Source organism: Pleurodeles waltl, chromosome 5 (genome assembly GCF_031143425.1).
Source record: "Pleurodeles waltl isolate 20211129_DDA chromosome 5, aPleWal1.hap1.20221129, whole genome shotgun sequence".
Lineage (NCBI taxonomy): Eukaryota > Metazoa > Chordata > Amphibia > Caudata > Salamandridae > Pleurodeles > Pleurodeles waltl.
This window is the reverse complement of record NC_090444.1, coordinates 230,611,745-230,627,396: the sequence shown is the minus strand read 5'-3', so window position 1 is coordinate 230,627,396 and position 15,652 is coordinate 230,611,745. Positions and strand designations below refer to the sequence as shown.

At 40.0% G+C, this 15,652-nt stretch overlaps 1 protein-coding gene across 3 annotated transcripts in view; it reads right to left on the bottom strand.

Moving 5' to 3' along the window:
• The window catches only part of UBR2 (ubiquitin protein ligase E3 component n-recognin 2), a 1,248,744-nt gene that overhangs the window by 935,006 nt on the left and 298,086 nt on the right, over window positions 1-15,652 (bottom strand). For all 3 annotated transcript variants that reach the window (XM_069233963.1, XM_069233965.1, XM_069233964.1), the window contains exon 13: window positions 9,440-9,539. In XM_069233963.1, the coding sequence (XP_069090064.1) occupies window positions 9,440-9,539 (100 nt within the window). The remainder of the gene's footprint in view (window positions 1-9,439; window positions 9,540-15,652) is intronic.

Below are 15,652 nucleotides of genomic sequence, written 5' to 3'. Positions count from 1 at the left end.
CACCAGGTACCCCGAGAAAATACCCCTCAGAACTGTCACTGCCCCTTCAGTTGCCAGAGCCCTCATCAGTATTTTTACTAGGGTGGGTTTCCCTATGTAGGTGGTATCAGACAGAGGTACAAACTTCATGTCTTCTTACCTTATAGCAATGTGGAAAGAATGTGGTGTGGCCTATAAGTTCACCAACTCATGCCATCCCCCAAAAAATGTTTTAGCTGAAAGGTTCAACAAAACGGTTAAGGGCAGGATCATGGGGCTTCCTGACAAACTCATAAGGAGATGGGATGTCCCCTTACCAGGTCTGCTTTTTGTCTGTAGGGAAGTATCTCAAAAGGGAGAGGGCTTTAATCCCTTCGAACTTTGTTTGGCCACCCTGTTTGAGGACCACTAGTGAGGGAGGGCTGGGAGAGACCTCTCAAAGAACCCAAATAAGACATAGTGGACTATGTGCTTGGCCTATGTTCCAGGATGGCTGAGTACATGGAAAAAGCCAACAAAAACCTTGAGGCAAGTCAAAAGCTCCAGAAACAATTATATGAAAATAAGGCACACGTCTTCTATTATTCCACAATTGTAATGTAGTCTTCTTTATTTATTCCTTCAGCTTCAACTCCAGCCCAGCCAACACATGTTTAGCCAGGGATGGGACCCAATGACTTCATCAGGGCTGTGAATAATACACATATACAGTAATATAATGTCAATTCCAATTTTGCTCCCATTCCTATTTTTTGTCAAAACCGTCTCCCTTATGTAATAGTGTATAAAGAGCTTTCATAAAATGCATATCCAAGTGAATATACTGCACAACTCCATATTTAACCATTGTGTCATTAAGTCCCACCACTATAAGTCATTACATAAATTAGTGAATTCTATCTCAATCTCCACCCATTTGTCACGGCGGGTTGTGTCCAAACATGCACGCACATGTGAAACCGATCCTAATTTACGCACCCTTGTTTGTTGTTCTTATATCCCAACTGACAATTTATAGCCGTTGAAAAGTACCTTGTTGATGTTCGGGTTAGAAGGTTTCTTGTTGCTTTTTATTCAATTCACCCATATCATTTTGTCAGGCTGCCAAGTGTATTGCTGTAATCAATATCCACTGTGCAGAAAACCACAGCGTTTGGGAATTGCGATTGCATTATTAATTTTACACAATCTCCTATTATAAAGCTACCAAGTACTATTAGTGTAAATTATGCTTACCTAGTAGTGACCAAAATTGCCCACATACCCTTCTCCTTGACCTCTTATTCTCTATGTGCTTGAATTATGTCCTGTAAAATTGATTAAAGTCTGTCCCAATGTTCAGCCAGTTCTTCTGCACCTATTATAGTACGTTCCTATCTTTAGACATCCTCACTCACTACCCCTATCTGTCCAAGATACGAGCACTCCTTCCATAGATTGTCAGATTACCCCAATATCAGTAGCATGGCACATGTTCCTTTCTCAATCTATATACTTCACTATTATTTGAGTCCCCATTCTGTACTGGGAACTCCACTCCCTCGGTTGCATCGTTACACAACTTCATCTACGGCGTGAGTACGCTATAAATACCTTATTGGGGTTTCCCTCCTTGTCTACGTCATATTTTATATCCATTTAGTTCTTAGGTTTAACCCACGTGATCGTATCTCATAGTTAACTCGACATGTTTCTAAACATTGTGTACCTCTAAATTATATCCAATTCTTACCGACTACTACTGCCACTCACCAATATATCCCAATTGAGATGTATGTCCTTACCTACGTTATGATTGATTATCAAACTGTTACGGATTGCTCCCGCCACTTACCAGTATCATTTTATCCATATCCAACGTAGCGAGTACGCTTTCCTGTATCTGTTGATTAGTCTGTTCATGGCTCTTCTCTAAATACGTCCCCTCGCAATAACAGAGAGATGACTGATCGTCTTCTCTTTCTATCAACCAGTCTAGCTCTTTCCTCCTGCGTCATCTTGATCGTCCATACTGCCTGTATTCTTAATGTTATCCCCATTTACGTTTCGTTGTCACAAAGTAATACTATCTGGGAAATCACTTTATTATAGAGTCTATCTTTCCCGCAGGTACAATCATATATAGTGCGGAAATCGCTTGTAGTACATAAGTGATCTCATGTAACCCATGTTATGAGTATAATCTTTCTCCTGTCCACATTAAAATTCCTTATGTCTCTTCTATAGTGACTTGAATAAATGGGTCCGTAAATCCCTACCATAATTAACATTTTATTTATTATCAACATTAATTTTTAGTTCGCAAATCAAGTATGGCTCTATCTGCCAAGTCATTCCTCTGTCAGGGTGGAGCTCCAACCACATCATTAACTTAACCACATGACCCTTTTTAGTCCTAATCCATTTGTGTATTTAGTCTCCATTCAACACGTGTGTGCATCTCTTTGTGCTTAATTTTACATTGCATTTCACATTATTGCATTCCTTTATAACTATTACAATCAATATTTATATTGTAGTTCTCTTAACTAGACATTGCAATAATCCTACTATTTGCCCAAAAAATATTCCAACTCTTGGTCAGAGTTGAGCCCAAACTCGACTGCTTTCAGACTTATAATCCATATTGACTCTCTCCTCCTAAGATATGGTTCTCGATTACCACCCAAGGGTTCTTAGTTGCATGTTCAGTTCCAAAGAATTTAAACTCCTTGTGTACTCAATTGTGTTGCATACTTTCATATGTTGTGCAAATGGATAATGTTCATCCACCTGTCTTATTGCCCTCCAATGCTTCCCAATCCTTATACTAAGGGGACGAATCTTACTTCCAATATAAATGCACTCACATTTACATGCTGTGATGTATACCACAAAGGTTATGTTGCTGTCAATTTGAGTATGAATTGAATATTTCTGACTCCCACCCACTTTAAATTCTTTCTTAGCATGCCATGTCGATTTACATACTCCACATTGTCCGCATTTGAAGAAACCCTTATTATGTATAGCTAGCCAATTCATATTGGTTTGGTTCCTTGGATAACTGGGACAAAGAAGGCTCTCCCTTTCCGAAATGCCACTTCAGATCTATTTGCAATATAGCCCTTTAATGCTGAATCTTGGACTAGAATCCCCCAATGCTTTTTCATAATTTTTAATAAGGTAACTGAGTTTTCTGTGTCGTCCATCTCTACTCTAATTCTATCCTTGTTTCTTCTATATTGTGTTTCAGTGTGAAACTCCAATGTTTGCTGCCTCGAGGTTCGGATAGCCCTCTGTTGACCTTTTTAACATTTTGTGTTTAATATCCTATTAGTGTAAAGCGCTGACCCATATCTTGGATACACTTCCAGAAGTCCATCTCCTTACTGCAACTGCGTCTTGCCCTTATCTCACCAAATGGTGTTGCCTCAATTTGATTTGTAGGGTGCGCACTTGTTCCATGTAAAACGGAGTTACATGATGTAGATTTTCAGTATAGTCTACTTTCAATTTTGTTCCCCTGTACAAAAAATTCCACATTTAAAAATTCTAAGTGTTCTGAGCTATATTGGTATGTAAATCTGATATTCACATTATTACAGTTCCAATATTCGCAGAATCCCCTCAACTGATCAGTACTGCCTGTCCAAATCATGAAACAGTCATCAATGTAGCGCTATTCTGCCGCTCCCGGTCCCCAGATCCACTATTCTTCAAACCACCCCATAAAGGGGTTTGCGTGCGAGGGAGAAAACCTGGAACCCATCGCTACTTCCTGTTTCTGTTGAAACAATTTGTTAGTGAATAGGAAAAAAATGATTTATCATTTCCAACAGCATTTCCGTGTGTTCTAATAAAATAGCCAGTCTTGTACTTAACATATGTCTTAATGCCAGTGCACCGATCTCATGTTTTATACTTGTGTATAGTGCTACCACATCCAATGTTGCCATATTCATGGCAGTTTTCCACTGTATGCCGCTTAACAGGCTCAAGAAGTGTTTAGTATCCTTTATATAGGATGGAAGATTAACCACTAAGGACTGTAAAAAAATGTCCACAAATTCTGATATTCTCTCAATTCCAGATACAATTGGTCTCCCAGGGGGAAAAGGGAGATTCGTATGAAGTGCAGAAACAAGGAAACCTTGGGCGATCAACCTTTAGATACATAAATTCATCATTATCCAATAAGCATTTTTCATGCCATAATTTCAATAAGTTGTTGATCATAATAGTCAAACTTGTAATGGGGTTGCACCTCATCTTTTCATAACAGTTGTCGTCCCCTAGTTGAGTATACATTTCTTTATCATAATCACAATGGTTCATCACTACAATGTTACCCTCTTTATCTGCCTGTCTGATTATTATGTTGTGATCTTCTTTCAACAATTGCAAAGCCCATCGTTCCCCATAGCTTGGATTCTTTCTATGTTTTTTAACTTTGCTTTTGGACATACATTTATCCAAATTTTCACACACCAATTTAGAGAAAACTTCAATGTTGCTATCAGTTACAGATTTAGGCGTCCAAGGTGATTTATTCTTTAAGCCACTGGTTATATACATATCTGGTGCTACATTAAGATCATTCAACACCCTTGATATAGTGGTTGGGGCTTCTTCGTAATCTGTAATTGACAACAGAGCCATAGTATCATATACATCATGAACAGACAGATCACTGTATACAGATTTCCCCTGTAATGTCCCCAGTTTCTCTCTCTGTCGACCTTTTAATAAAAAAAACCTATTCGGTTACAGACGTCTCACAAATTTATACAAGTCAATCATTGATCTACATACATCTCCTATGTCTGTTGGGCAATATACCAATCCCTTTTTAAAAAGTGTCCTCATATCTGGTGTTACAGTTTTATCTGATATGTTGACTACATTTGTCAGCTGTTCTGGGGTTTCCCCTACACCTTCTTGTCCCAAGATCTTGTCTTCATGCCCCTTCTCTGCTCGTGAACCCATTCCTCTTCTACCCCTTCAGGTTTCCTCCTCGATCACGTCTCATAATCTGTTCCAGATTGCCATGCTTGATCCTCCAGATCTCTTATAAAAAAGTACACTTACTTATAGATGGAGTTTATATTCCTCCTTCCCCTCCATCTGTATCACTCTCACTGGCCGAAGGAACACTCCGGGACGTTGAGTCTGAACTCACTAACACCGTTAGGTGTGCCCATGTCACTGTTCCCTGAATTAGATGATCCTCTAATAACCACCAGGAAAACAAAGTCCTTGGGCGATATCCTAACACAAAGCTATTTTGATCCTAAGAAGAAGAAAGCCTGGCTATCAGAAAGTATGAAGGGCTTTGTTAAATGCAACTCCTGCAAGGCCTGCCAATTGAATCAGAAATCATATATAACACTTGAGGGTTGCAGTGTTACAATCCAGGACAGAATAACCCTCACCACAGATTATGTTGTGTATGTGCTGGAGTGTGATTGTAGCAAACACTATGTAGGGAGCACAGTTAAAATAACTGAAGATTAGAATTCTTAATCATATGCGAGTCATCAAAAAAGGGGATAAGGTCTACACTATGGGCAGTAATTTTGAACACCTCCATAGGTGGTCCGTAAAAGGATTCAGATATTATGGGACCAAACACGTTAAAGCTCATCCACATGGAGTTGACAGAGAGAAGGAACTGAGGAGAAAGGAGACTAGAATGTTTATGACATTGGGCACAGACGCCCCGTGGGGCCATACTGTAGATGCAGCGCTTCATGTAGATCTGTAATTTGAATTTAAATTATGAACAACTGATGTTGATGTATGCTCTGACATGTTCTATATTCAACTCTTGTTTTAGAGCTCTACTAAAAATGTTTTTTGCAATAACTGATATTTTGGACAACTGCCCTTTTTGCTATAGTTCTGGTTTGTTATTCATAACGTTTGAGCATATTGGATTTAATTTTAAGGGGTGAATGTATATCTTCAGTGAGTGTCCATTTTAGGAAGCACTTACCTCTCCATTGTTCTGTGGGTATTGGATCTCAACTTTTTGCACCCTCTTTGAAAGATCGTTGTGATAATTAATCACCCTCTATAGGGGTTGAACTTTAATATTTTGAACCTCTTTCAAAGAGAATTAACCATTTTAACAGGTCTGTTAATTTCCTAGGGGAGTATGAAATAATTGGATCACAAAGCACTTTACTGATTATCCCAATATTGTGGCTGCACTTTAACATTCTGCACCATCTTCATAGAGGGAGCTGTGAGAAAAAGCTGTTTTAGGTAGGTCTGCTGAGTTCCCATGGGAGTGTGCATTGACCTTACATTTAATAGAAAGGTTATTTGGAGCACAGCATTTTATTAACCATTCTGTCAGCACAACAACCAAGCATGTTGCACTTTCTCTCAAAGACATTTAAGAAAACAATCCATTCCTGGATAGTCTTTTATATTTATGGGAATGTGCAGTGGTTTCATGTGAGACAGAGACTCTCTCTTGAGTACACGTTGCTTTGTTGATGTCTGTTGCTGTATTAGTACTGTTCTTGTCTAAATATGTTGCACTTTTTCCTCAAAGTTACAAGGATGGGCTGGATATGTCTGCTAATTCTACATGGGAGTGTGCAATGACTGCATGTGCAATGACTGCATGTGCAACAGAAATGTTCTGCGGAGCACACAGCACTTTATGAATGATCTTATCAGTACTCGATCCAGGCAGTTAGCACTTTCTCTTAAAGGACATTTTTGAGAATTATCTATTCTGACTACCCTTTTTTGTTCATGAGAATGTACAGATATCTATGTGCAATAGAAACTCTTTTGAGTCCATGTCATTCTGTTGGCACATCTACCAATATTATATCTGAACACTTTAATCTCTCCTTTAAAAGGGAGCTAGCACTATTTATTGCTAAGAGGCTTCGGGCTGCTCAATGTAATGTGCAATGGTTTAATAGATCATGGGAGTAACTCTTTGTTTGGAATATGATGACAAAATATAACTGTCTTATTTGTCAAACCAACAATTAATGTGTGGAAGACATTTCAGTTTACACTACATAGGAAATCATGGACACCCGTATTTTCATGGTGATGTCATTTATTATGCTGTGTTATGGGACTGGAAGAAAAGAATAATGGACACTGGAATGGACAATAATGATGTGTAATGTACATAACCAAACAAATGAATGCACAGAAATAATGCCTGATATGATCTAAGGTTGTCTAAATACATTGTAATTGATGAAGGAGCTTTACCAATGAGAAATGTCATACATAGCATTGTATTTATCTCATGTGGTTTGGATTGACACTCATTATTATGGGATATGAAATGACAGTCATGTCAAAAATGGAGGTTGAAACGGGTTATGATGTTGGGTCACTTAATGCTCCAGTGTCTCGTGGGCTGATGAAAACAACAAAGAACTACATGAATAAGCAACAGTTGCCATGACAGCACTGTAGACTCAGTTCCACAGGTTGAGGAAGTGACAACATGGAAGGACATATATAAAACACATTCCTGTTCTCTGCTCTTCTAACCGTATCATTATTTGCCTATCTATCATTCCGTTTTGTATGGCAACAAAAGTACAAGTTGAGGCCAATGTGCCAGGTTATGTAGCAGGAGAAATATTTAATGGCAGTGGCAGCCCTAATGTCACTGGATTCAGTCAGAGGTAGCTCCATAAAGACTATGGTATAAGTATTCTGCTTGGGGGTGTCAACTGTTTTTAAGATGGGAAATCAAGAGCCAGGCTGCAGAACTGCCCATCCTGGTAAAGCTGAATGAGGCAAAAAGACTGAACATGACTACCTATACTATAGTTACCGTAACAGAATGATATTTGCCTACCAGTCTACCTAACCTCTCTCAGTTTGTCTGCCAAGATCATCTTGCTTCTCTAATACAGGAATGGCTACTCACCCTTCACCACACAAAAGTGACAAGCATCCCATGATTCACCATCCCATATGTCACAAACCATCAGTAATGCTTTACACCACTCAACAGACCCCTCTTTCACCAGATGCAGTTATCACAGTATGAACCATATAAAGATATTACAAATGGCCCACCAAAGTGAAATAAAAACGAGGATAGGACAATTAAGATGATTTTTGAAAGATGCAATGGTAGTAGCTTCAAACAATTAAACCAAATAAAACCAAACAAGAAAATGGAGAGTGAAAACCAAGTCTCTAGGAATCACAAAGGACATGCTGTTACAGGGAAACACAGGACCCAGGGAAACCGGTTCACCAGTAAGGTAGAACACAGTTGTAAACTTGAGGTAGATTTCGAGCACTCTATACAAGATCTACAATGAAACCAATCATATCTTATAAAAAAAATATCAGTCCTTCCTATGAATATGTGGCCGCCCAACTCAGCCAAACTATAATTCCAATTTACATGATAGCTCCACTATTTTGACAACCAGCCACTATCACACAGGAAAGATAGTAATTGGCCTATGGTTATGGTAAACTGTATATGTGGAAATGTACAATTCCAAAGTGGTCTCAGGATAGGTGGAGGGTAAGAAGACCTGCATATCCAGTACTATACACCCAGCCGATACAACTCATATATATATATATATACAGATATATATATACACACACACACACACACACATACACACACACACACACACACACACACACACGTCTCAAATCCTCCTAGAGTTTTGATAACAGATTGCAAGAGTGCAATTGCAGTGTAAACCCTACATGCATACCACATCAAAATTACTCAGGAGTTCAGGGCTTGACTGCATATCCGGCCTACGAAGTCTCTGCTCATGAGCAAACCCACACCCATAGAAAAGTTCTGCGCTAAAGGGCAACTAGATCAATTAATTATTTAACATGAATCACAGAAAAAACTGAGAAAAAATGCCCTTAAACAGCAATCCCAGACAAATCTAAAATAAAACACGAAAACTTTGAAAAGTTCATCTATGATAATGTGCAGAAGGTCTAGAAAGACATCCAGGCCAACCCGGACAATTCCTTCAAACACAAGCTGCAAGGGGAAAACATAATTAAAAGGGTATCATTTGAGCCCCATGCTTGCCTGCATAGTCCCTCAGAAAGTCCCTCATACCTGCAGGCCCTTAACTATACGATTTCCCTAAAATGCTAGATATAATTTGTACTGATGCAAAACTATCAGACCAAACGCCTCTTGCGATGGCAAAAAACATAATGAGCATGATCAACTTTTTATATCAAGAGAAGTAATTCCTATCTTCACATAATGATATATTAAAAGTTGACTAGCTTTTTACGTCTAACATCTTTGCCCGTTTGTGCAATATAGACGCTCTATAAAATATTCACAGATTTGCAAAAACAAAAGATCAAGCTACCTTTATCAAGTATGGACAACCAGTAGTTTTCACGGCCCTGTCTCAATACCAAATATTTGCTTTTAGATGCTTTTGAATAATATTTAGTTATTTACTATTCTACATACCTGCATACATTTCAACAATTCCAAAAAGACATCAAAGCCTTCCAGAAATTTCTGTCGTAATCCATCAGACCATTCAGGAGGCTTGCTGATGAGTACATATCTGGAAATATAAAATAAATAGTTTAACCCCAATGTTTCACATTTACCACAGAGCTCCAAGTCTCGAGTACGGTCTGGAATACTTGACTTCAACAAATGTTCTACAAGAAATTAAAGACTAATTAGTACCTTTTAGATGACAGCAACATTAGATCTCCATTGTAAGTATGCACGAATTCTGAATCAGTTGAAAACGGAGCCTCTAGTCAAATCAGTAACTACAAGTTGCAAAACATGCAGAACAGAATAAACTATATGTCCATTATAACACACACATATTCACTTTTGATTGACTAGCACATGATATTAAAGACGTGACACTCAATAAAGGAAAAACCCATAAGTAAAGACATAATGATGATGACACCCCTAAAAGGATGATAGAGGTATAGGCGCAGAATATATCTGCACATAAACATGAAACTATACAGGGAGTGCAGAATTATTAGGCAAATGAGTATTTTGACCACATCATCCTCTTTATGCATGTTGTCTTACTCCAAGCTGTATAGGCTCGAAAGCCTACTACTAATTAAGCATATTAGGTGATGTGCATCTCTGTAATGAGAAGGGGTGTGGGCTAATGACATCAACACCCTATATCAGGTGTGCATAATTATTAGGCAACTTCCTTTCCTTTGGCAAAATGGGTCAAAAGAAGGACTTGACAGGCTCAGAAAAGTTAAAAATAGTGAGATATCTTGCAGAGGGATGCAGCACTCTTAAAATTGCAAAGCTTCTGAAGCGTGATCATCGAACAATCAAGCGTTTCATTCAAAATAGTCAACAGGGTCGCAAGAAGCGTGTGGAAAAACCAAGGCGCAAAATAACTGCCCATGAACTGAGAAAAGTCAAGCGTGCAGCTGCAACGATGCCACTTGCCACCAGTTTGGCCATATTTCAGAGCTGCAACATCACTGGAGTGCCCAAAAGCACAAGGTGTGCAATACTCAGAGACATGGCCAAGGTAAGAAAGGCTGAAAGACGACCACCACTGAACAAGACACACAAGCTGAAACGTCAAGACTGGGCCAAGAAATATCTCAAGACTGATTTTTCTAAGGTTTTATGGACTGATGAAATGAGAGTGAGTCTTGATGGGCCAGATGGATGGGCCCGTGGCTGGATTGGTAAAGGGCAGAGAGCTCCAGTCCGACTCAGATGCCAGCAAGGTGGAGGTGGAGTACTGGTTTTGGCTGGTATCATCAAAGATGAGCTTGTGGGGCCTTTTCGGGTTGAGGATGGAGTCAAGCTCAACTCCCAGTCCTACTGCCAGTTCCTGGAAGACACCTTCTTCAAGCAGTGGTACAGGAAGAAGTCTGCATCCTTCAAGAAAAACATGATTTTCATGCAGGACAATGCTCCATCACACGCGTCCAAGTACTCCACAGCGTGGCTGGCAAGAAAGGGTATAAAAGAAGGAAATCTAATGACATGGCCTCCTTGTTCACCTGATCTGAACCCCATTGAGAACCTGTGGTCCATCATCAAATGTGAGATTTACAAGGAGGGAAAACAGTACACCTCTCTGAACAGTGTCTGGGAGGCTGTGGTTGCTGCTGCACGCAATGTTGATGGTGAACAGATCAAAACACTGACAGAATCCATGGATGGCAGGCTTTTGAGTGTCCTTGCAAAGAAAGGTGGCTATATTGGTCACTGATTTGTTTTTGTTTTGTTTTTGAATGTCAGAAATGTATATTTGTGAATGTTGAGATGTTATATTGGTTTCACTGGTAATGATAAATAATAGAAATGGGTATATATATTTTTTTGTTAAGTTGCCTAATAATTATGCACAGTGATAGTCACCTGCACACACAGATATCCCCCTAACATAGCTAAAACTAAAAACAAACTAAAAACTACTTCCAAAAATATTCAGTTTTGATATTAATGAGTTTTTTGGGTTCATTGAGAACATGGTTGTTGTTCAATAATAAAATTAATCCTCAAAAATACAACTTGCCTAATAATTCTGCACTCCCTGTATGTGCTATGATAAATGAAGGTAGGAAACAATCATATTAGTTAATTTTCTAATTCCCGCAATTGGAAACAGAATAATGTAGGAAGTTCGCTATCTATGTAGTGTACCAAGTGTAGGGGTACACCAAGCAGATAGTCCAGACGACCGTTATTGGTTTACAGGGGATTACTTTAATAATCCCAAATTCTCTATTTGTGGTAGTGTGATCGAGCAGCTTAGGGTTATCAGAGTGCAGTGTTAAGGATTTGTTGCATACACAGAGTCAATAAATAAGACACACACTCAATGAGAGATCGGAGATAATTTAAGATAAATAGATAAATAACAGGTTTTTATATATATTTTAACATCAAGATCAACTTTACTAGGTAATTACTTTAACTGTTATTGAATTTTTAAAGAAATATCAAGAAAATATAGAACTGTCAGATTTGAGGCGTGTATAAGGTTACTTGAAAATGGTTGTGTGTGTGTGTTTCTCCTTTAGGACTTAAAGTGCTTTTGGGTGGGTGGGGGAATCTCCTTTAAAACTTAAGGTGCCCCCGGGGTGGGGGGGGGGGGTAGTGGCAAGCAAGGTCCAAAGTACCACCAGCAGTTCAGGTTTACTTGCCCTGGTGTGTCCAGGTGCTGGTCACATTGGTAGCCTCAAACACTACAATGGCAAAGTTTAAAGGGACCCGTCAGACAAAAAAGTCTGCATGGGAGACTCAGAGACAAGTCCAGCAGAACCCAATGTGAGGCTCTGCTCCTGGAGGCTCCTAGGGCAAGGGGATGCAGGCACAAGTCATAAACCCGGGCAGGGGGGCTTGGGTGCAGAGGTGCTAGCTAGCTGGCCACTTAGCATTGAAGGCTCCAACAGTCAGCTCGGTCTGGACGTGGAGCGGGTCTGCCATGAAGTCCCTCAAAGTGAAGGTAAGTTTTGACGGCATTGGTGTCCGGACTGGACACAAACAGGCCTTGGTAAGCGCAAATTCCCGGTAGTCAGGGTATTGGTGCAGGAGGACTCATGGAGGGTATAGCGCCTCAAAACCTGGCAGACAGACGGGGCTGACCTGCATATTCAGGGGTATGGCTCCTTCACCCCAAGAAAGAGATGCAGCTTGGTTGTGAAGTGTCAGAAAGTCCTCCACAGTTTTGGGAGGATGCACAGCTTTTGGACGAGTCAGGTTGGTGGCATTGTTAAGGTTTCAGCAGCAGGGCAAGGTTTGGCACCAAGTGTTGGCGAAGGCCTTAAATCTCGAGGTGACTACTCTGTGTGTCCTCCTTCGTTCCCAGTAATTGTATCTGAATTCCTGGTGTCAGCGGGACCCCTAAATACTGAATTAAGGGCCATTTAGGGGAGTGTAGGGTAGAAGCCAATGGGCTACTTACTCTGGAGTGACTACAGCACCTAGATGACCACTTCCTGGGGACAGTGAGAATTATCCTGACCAACAATTCCTAGTTCCACTCAAAACAAGATGGTGGAACCCTCCCTCGAATGTTCACTTCAGGTAGCCCACCTTAGGGGTGTGACTAGACTGGAAGTGAAACACACCTCCTAAATCCCTAACTAATTTCCTGCTTGCTCTGGTGCAAAATGGGCCTCAGGGCAGGACGTGGCATTCCCCAGGACTGGGGAAGGCCAGATTTGCATATCAAAGGCAGCACTGGGTTTGAAGCCCCTGGCTCTAATATACTAAATAGCCAGCCATCCTCCTAGAGGAGGTGTTATCACCTTCCTCTGGAGCAGGCATTGTTTCTGGCCTATGAGAGTGGGGGCTCTCACCTACAGAGGGTCAGAAACTTGTCTATAGTGGCAGGCTGATCAATACCAGTCAGCCAACACACTAAGGGACTAGCAGGTTTTCAGGGGCACCTCTAAGGTGCATGTCATAATAAAACCAATACTGGCATTAGTATGGACTTATTAAGACAAGGTGTTTGATACCAAACACTATTTGTTCCCATGCAGCCATAATATAGCTGGCCACTCGTAATGACCAGTGCCCAGTACATGTCTTTAAGATGGCTGCCTGATCACTTGCAATATCTAGTAATGGAACTAGACATCACAGGGGCATATCTGCTCATGTAGGTGTGTCCTCACATGTACTATAATGCACCCAGCCGTAGGGCTCTTAAAGCCTGCTATGCGGGTGACTTACATATGTTATATGCAGTTCATGTGCCAAACAAGGTCTTACCTGATAAAGTCTGAAGCTTGCAAAGAGTCCAACTTGTAGTGATTGCATTCAATAATTCTCCTCCAAAGTAGAATGCCATATTCTCTCGACATTGTTGCTTGGTTGAATAGATGTCATTCTCACTTATGTTAACATTAATGCTGAACTGTATGTTGTGGGTGTTGTCAGTTCTTCACTGTAAACTACGTATGTGCAGTCAGGAGTACTTTCAGCAGCCATAATTACTAGGTTTGTTTTATTATCTTGAACCTGTAAAATATTAGTATAAAACTTGTCTTCATGCAATTCATGTAAGATAGATGTGTGTATTTTTGTCCAATGTTTTTCAGAAAACCTGAATGTCAATAAATCATACTTCACTTACGCAGCATAATATGGCAAGTAAGCTGTAACTTTTTCAGCGTGTTCAGTGTTTGTAAAGTAGCACCCTTCTGTAGGAAGTCAGGTGCCAAGCCCTATAAAAGCACTGGATAATTCATATCCAAGAAAAATCAAATTCAAATATGCAATGTTAGCTCAAAAGAGTCCTTACACTGTACACCCTAATCAGTGAAGTCAAATCATCATCTCTAATGTGTATATCACTGATATATGATAACACCTGAAGATCTTGTAAGACTGATTATTGCTGCCAAAAGCCCAGGGCTATTGTTATGCGCCCCTTGCAAACACTGTATGAGTACACTAAAAACCACTAAATGAGAAAGCAATTAGACTGTGGGTTTCAGGCACTATATTTTGTCTAAAGAACCATTAGATAAACCCAAAGTCATTTTATACTTTTTCTTCACTAAGTTAGTCATTCACCCAGCACTACAAACATTTTGTACAGGATGCAAGGGTTTGTATGTGCATTTAAATTTCCGTAGCCTAAAACAATTCCATATGACCCACCAGGCTTCAATATCGGAAATAACAGTTTTGAATGCAGAACTATAAGGCACATTATACCGTGATACTGTAGGTGATCTAAAATAGCTTTTATTTCACGCTTGGCTTCTGGCTGCAAAGACGACTGGGTCCGTACTTAGGGCAAACAACTTAAAGGAAATATATGTGAACCAGATCCTTTGTCTCACCCGCTCAGTTTATGTACAACAATGGAGCGTGCGTCAGAGACCACTGGCGTGCATATTTTTCCCTGAATTCTTCAGGTACTAAGGAAGACACTGCTTGCATCATCATCATCTATTCACTTTGAGATGGATCCCTTACAAAAACCGGAGGCCAGTCATCCTCTGCAAAAATTATGTCGTAAGCATCTGATAAATCAGGCAAGAAGACAGCTTTTATTCTGTGGAGTTTGTCCCCATCAATATGCATCTACGCATTATGAACCCTGTATGGGACATGTAAGACGTTCATCTGGTATCCCTACCTGCGCATATCCTTTAACTGGTGTCATCACCAGATGCTCCTTAAGAATCTGGAAAACTATTGTCACGTAACACAGGAGTTTCCGTAGCTTGCAGGGAATGTTTTTTGGTAGATCATTCACTTTCTTTTTTCGAAAGTTAATCTTGGAGTCCCAACTTTCTCTTCCTTCTTTACACTAACCTCAGCTTCAAGAACTAATTCTCTTTTATACTTGAAATACTCTTCTCTTCTGCGATCCTCAGACTGCTCAGTTTCTGCCCTCTAATGTCCTCAGATTACCGAAAAAAATTAAAAGACCTGCTACCAGTATAGTGATACCTATCTGGCATTTTTGTTTTGTCACAGTCATTCACATTATATTCGCTCCTGCTGGAATTCTATGTTGATGAAGATCCAGTCCTTGTTTTTTTGTTTTGCTTCCTGCCTTATTTAGTCCGCAGCACAGCTTTCCCCTTGCCAGAATTATGACTCATTTTTTGCTTAGAGATGCAGTTTATTTGCCTGTGACCCTAAGGTATTACGGCCCACAGAGGTGTACATTTCTGAAATAATCTATGGAAG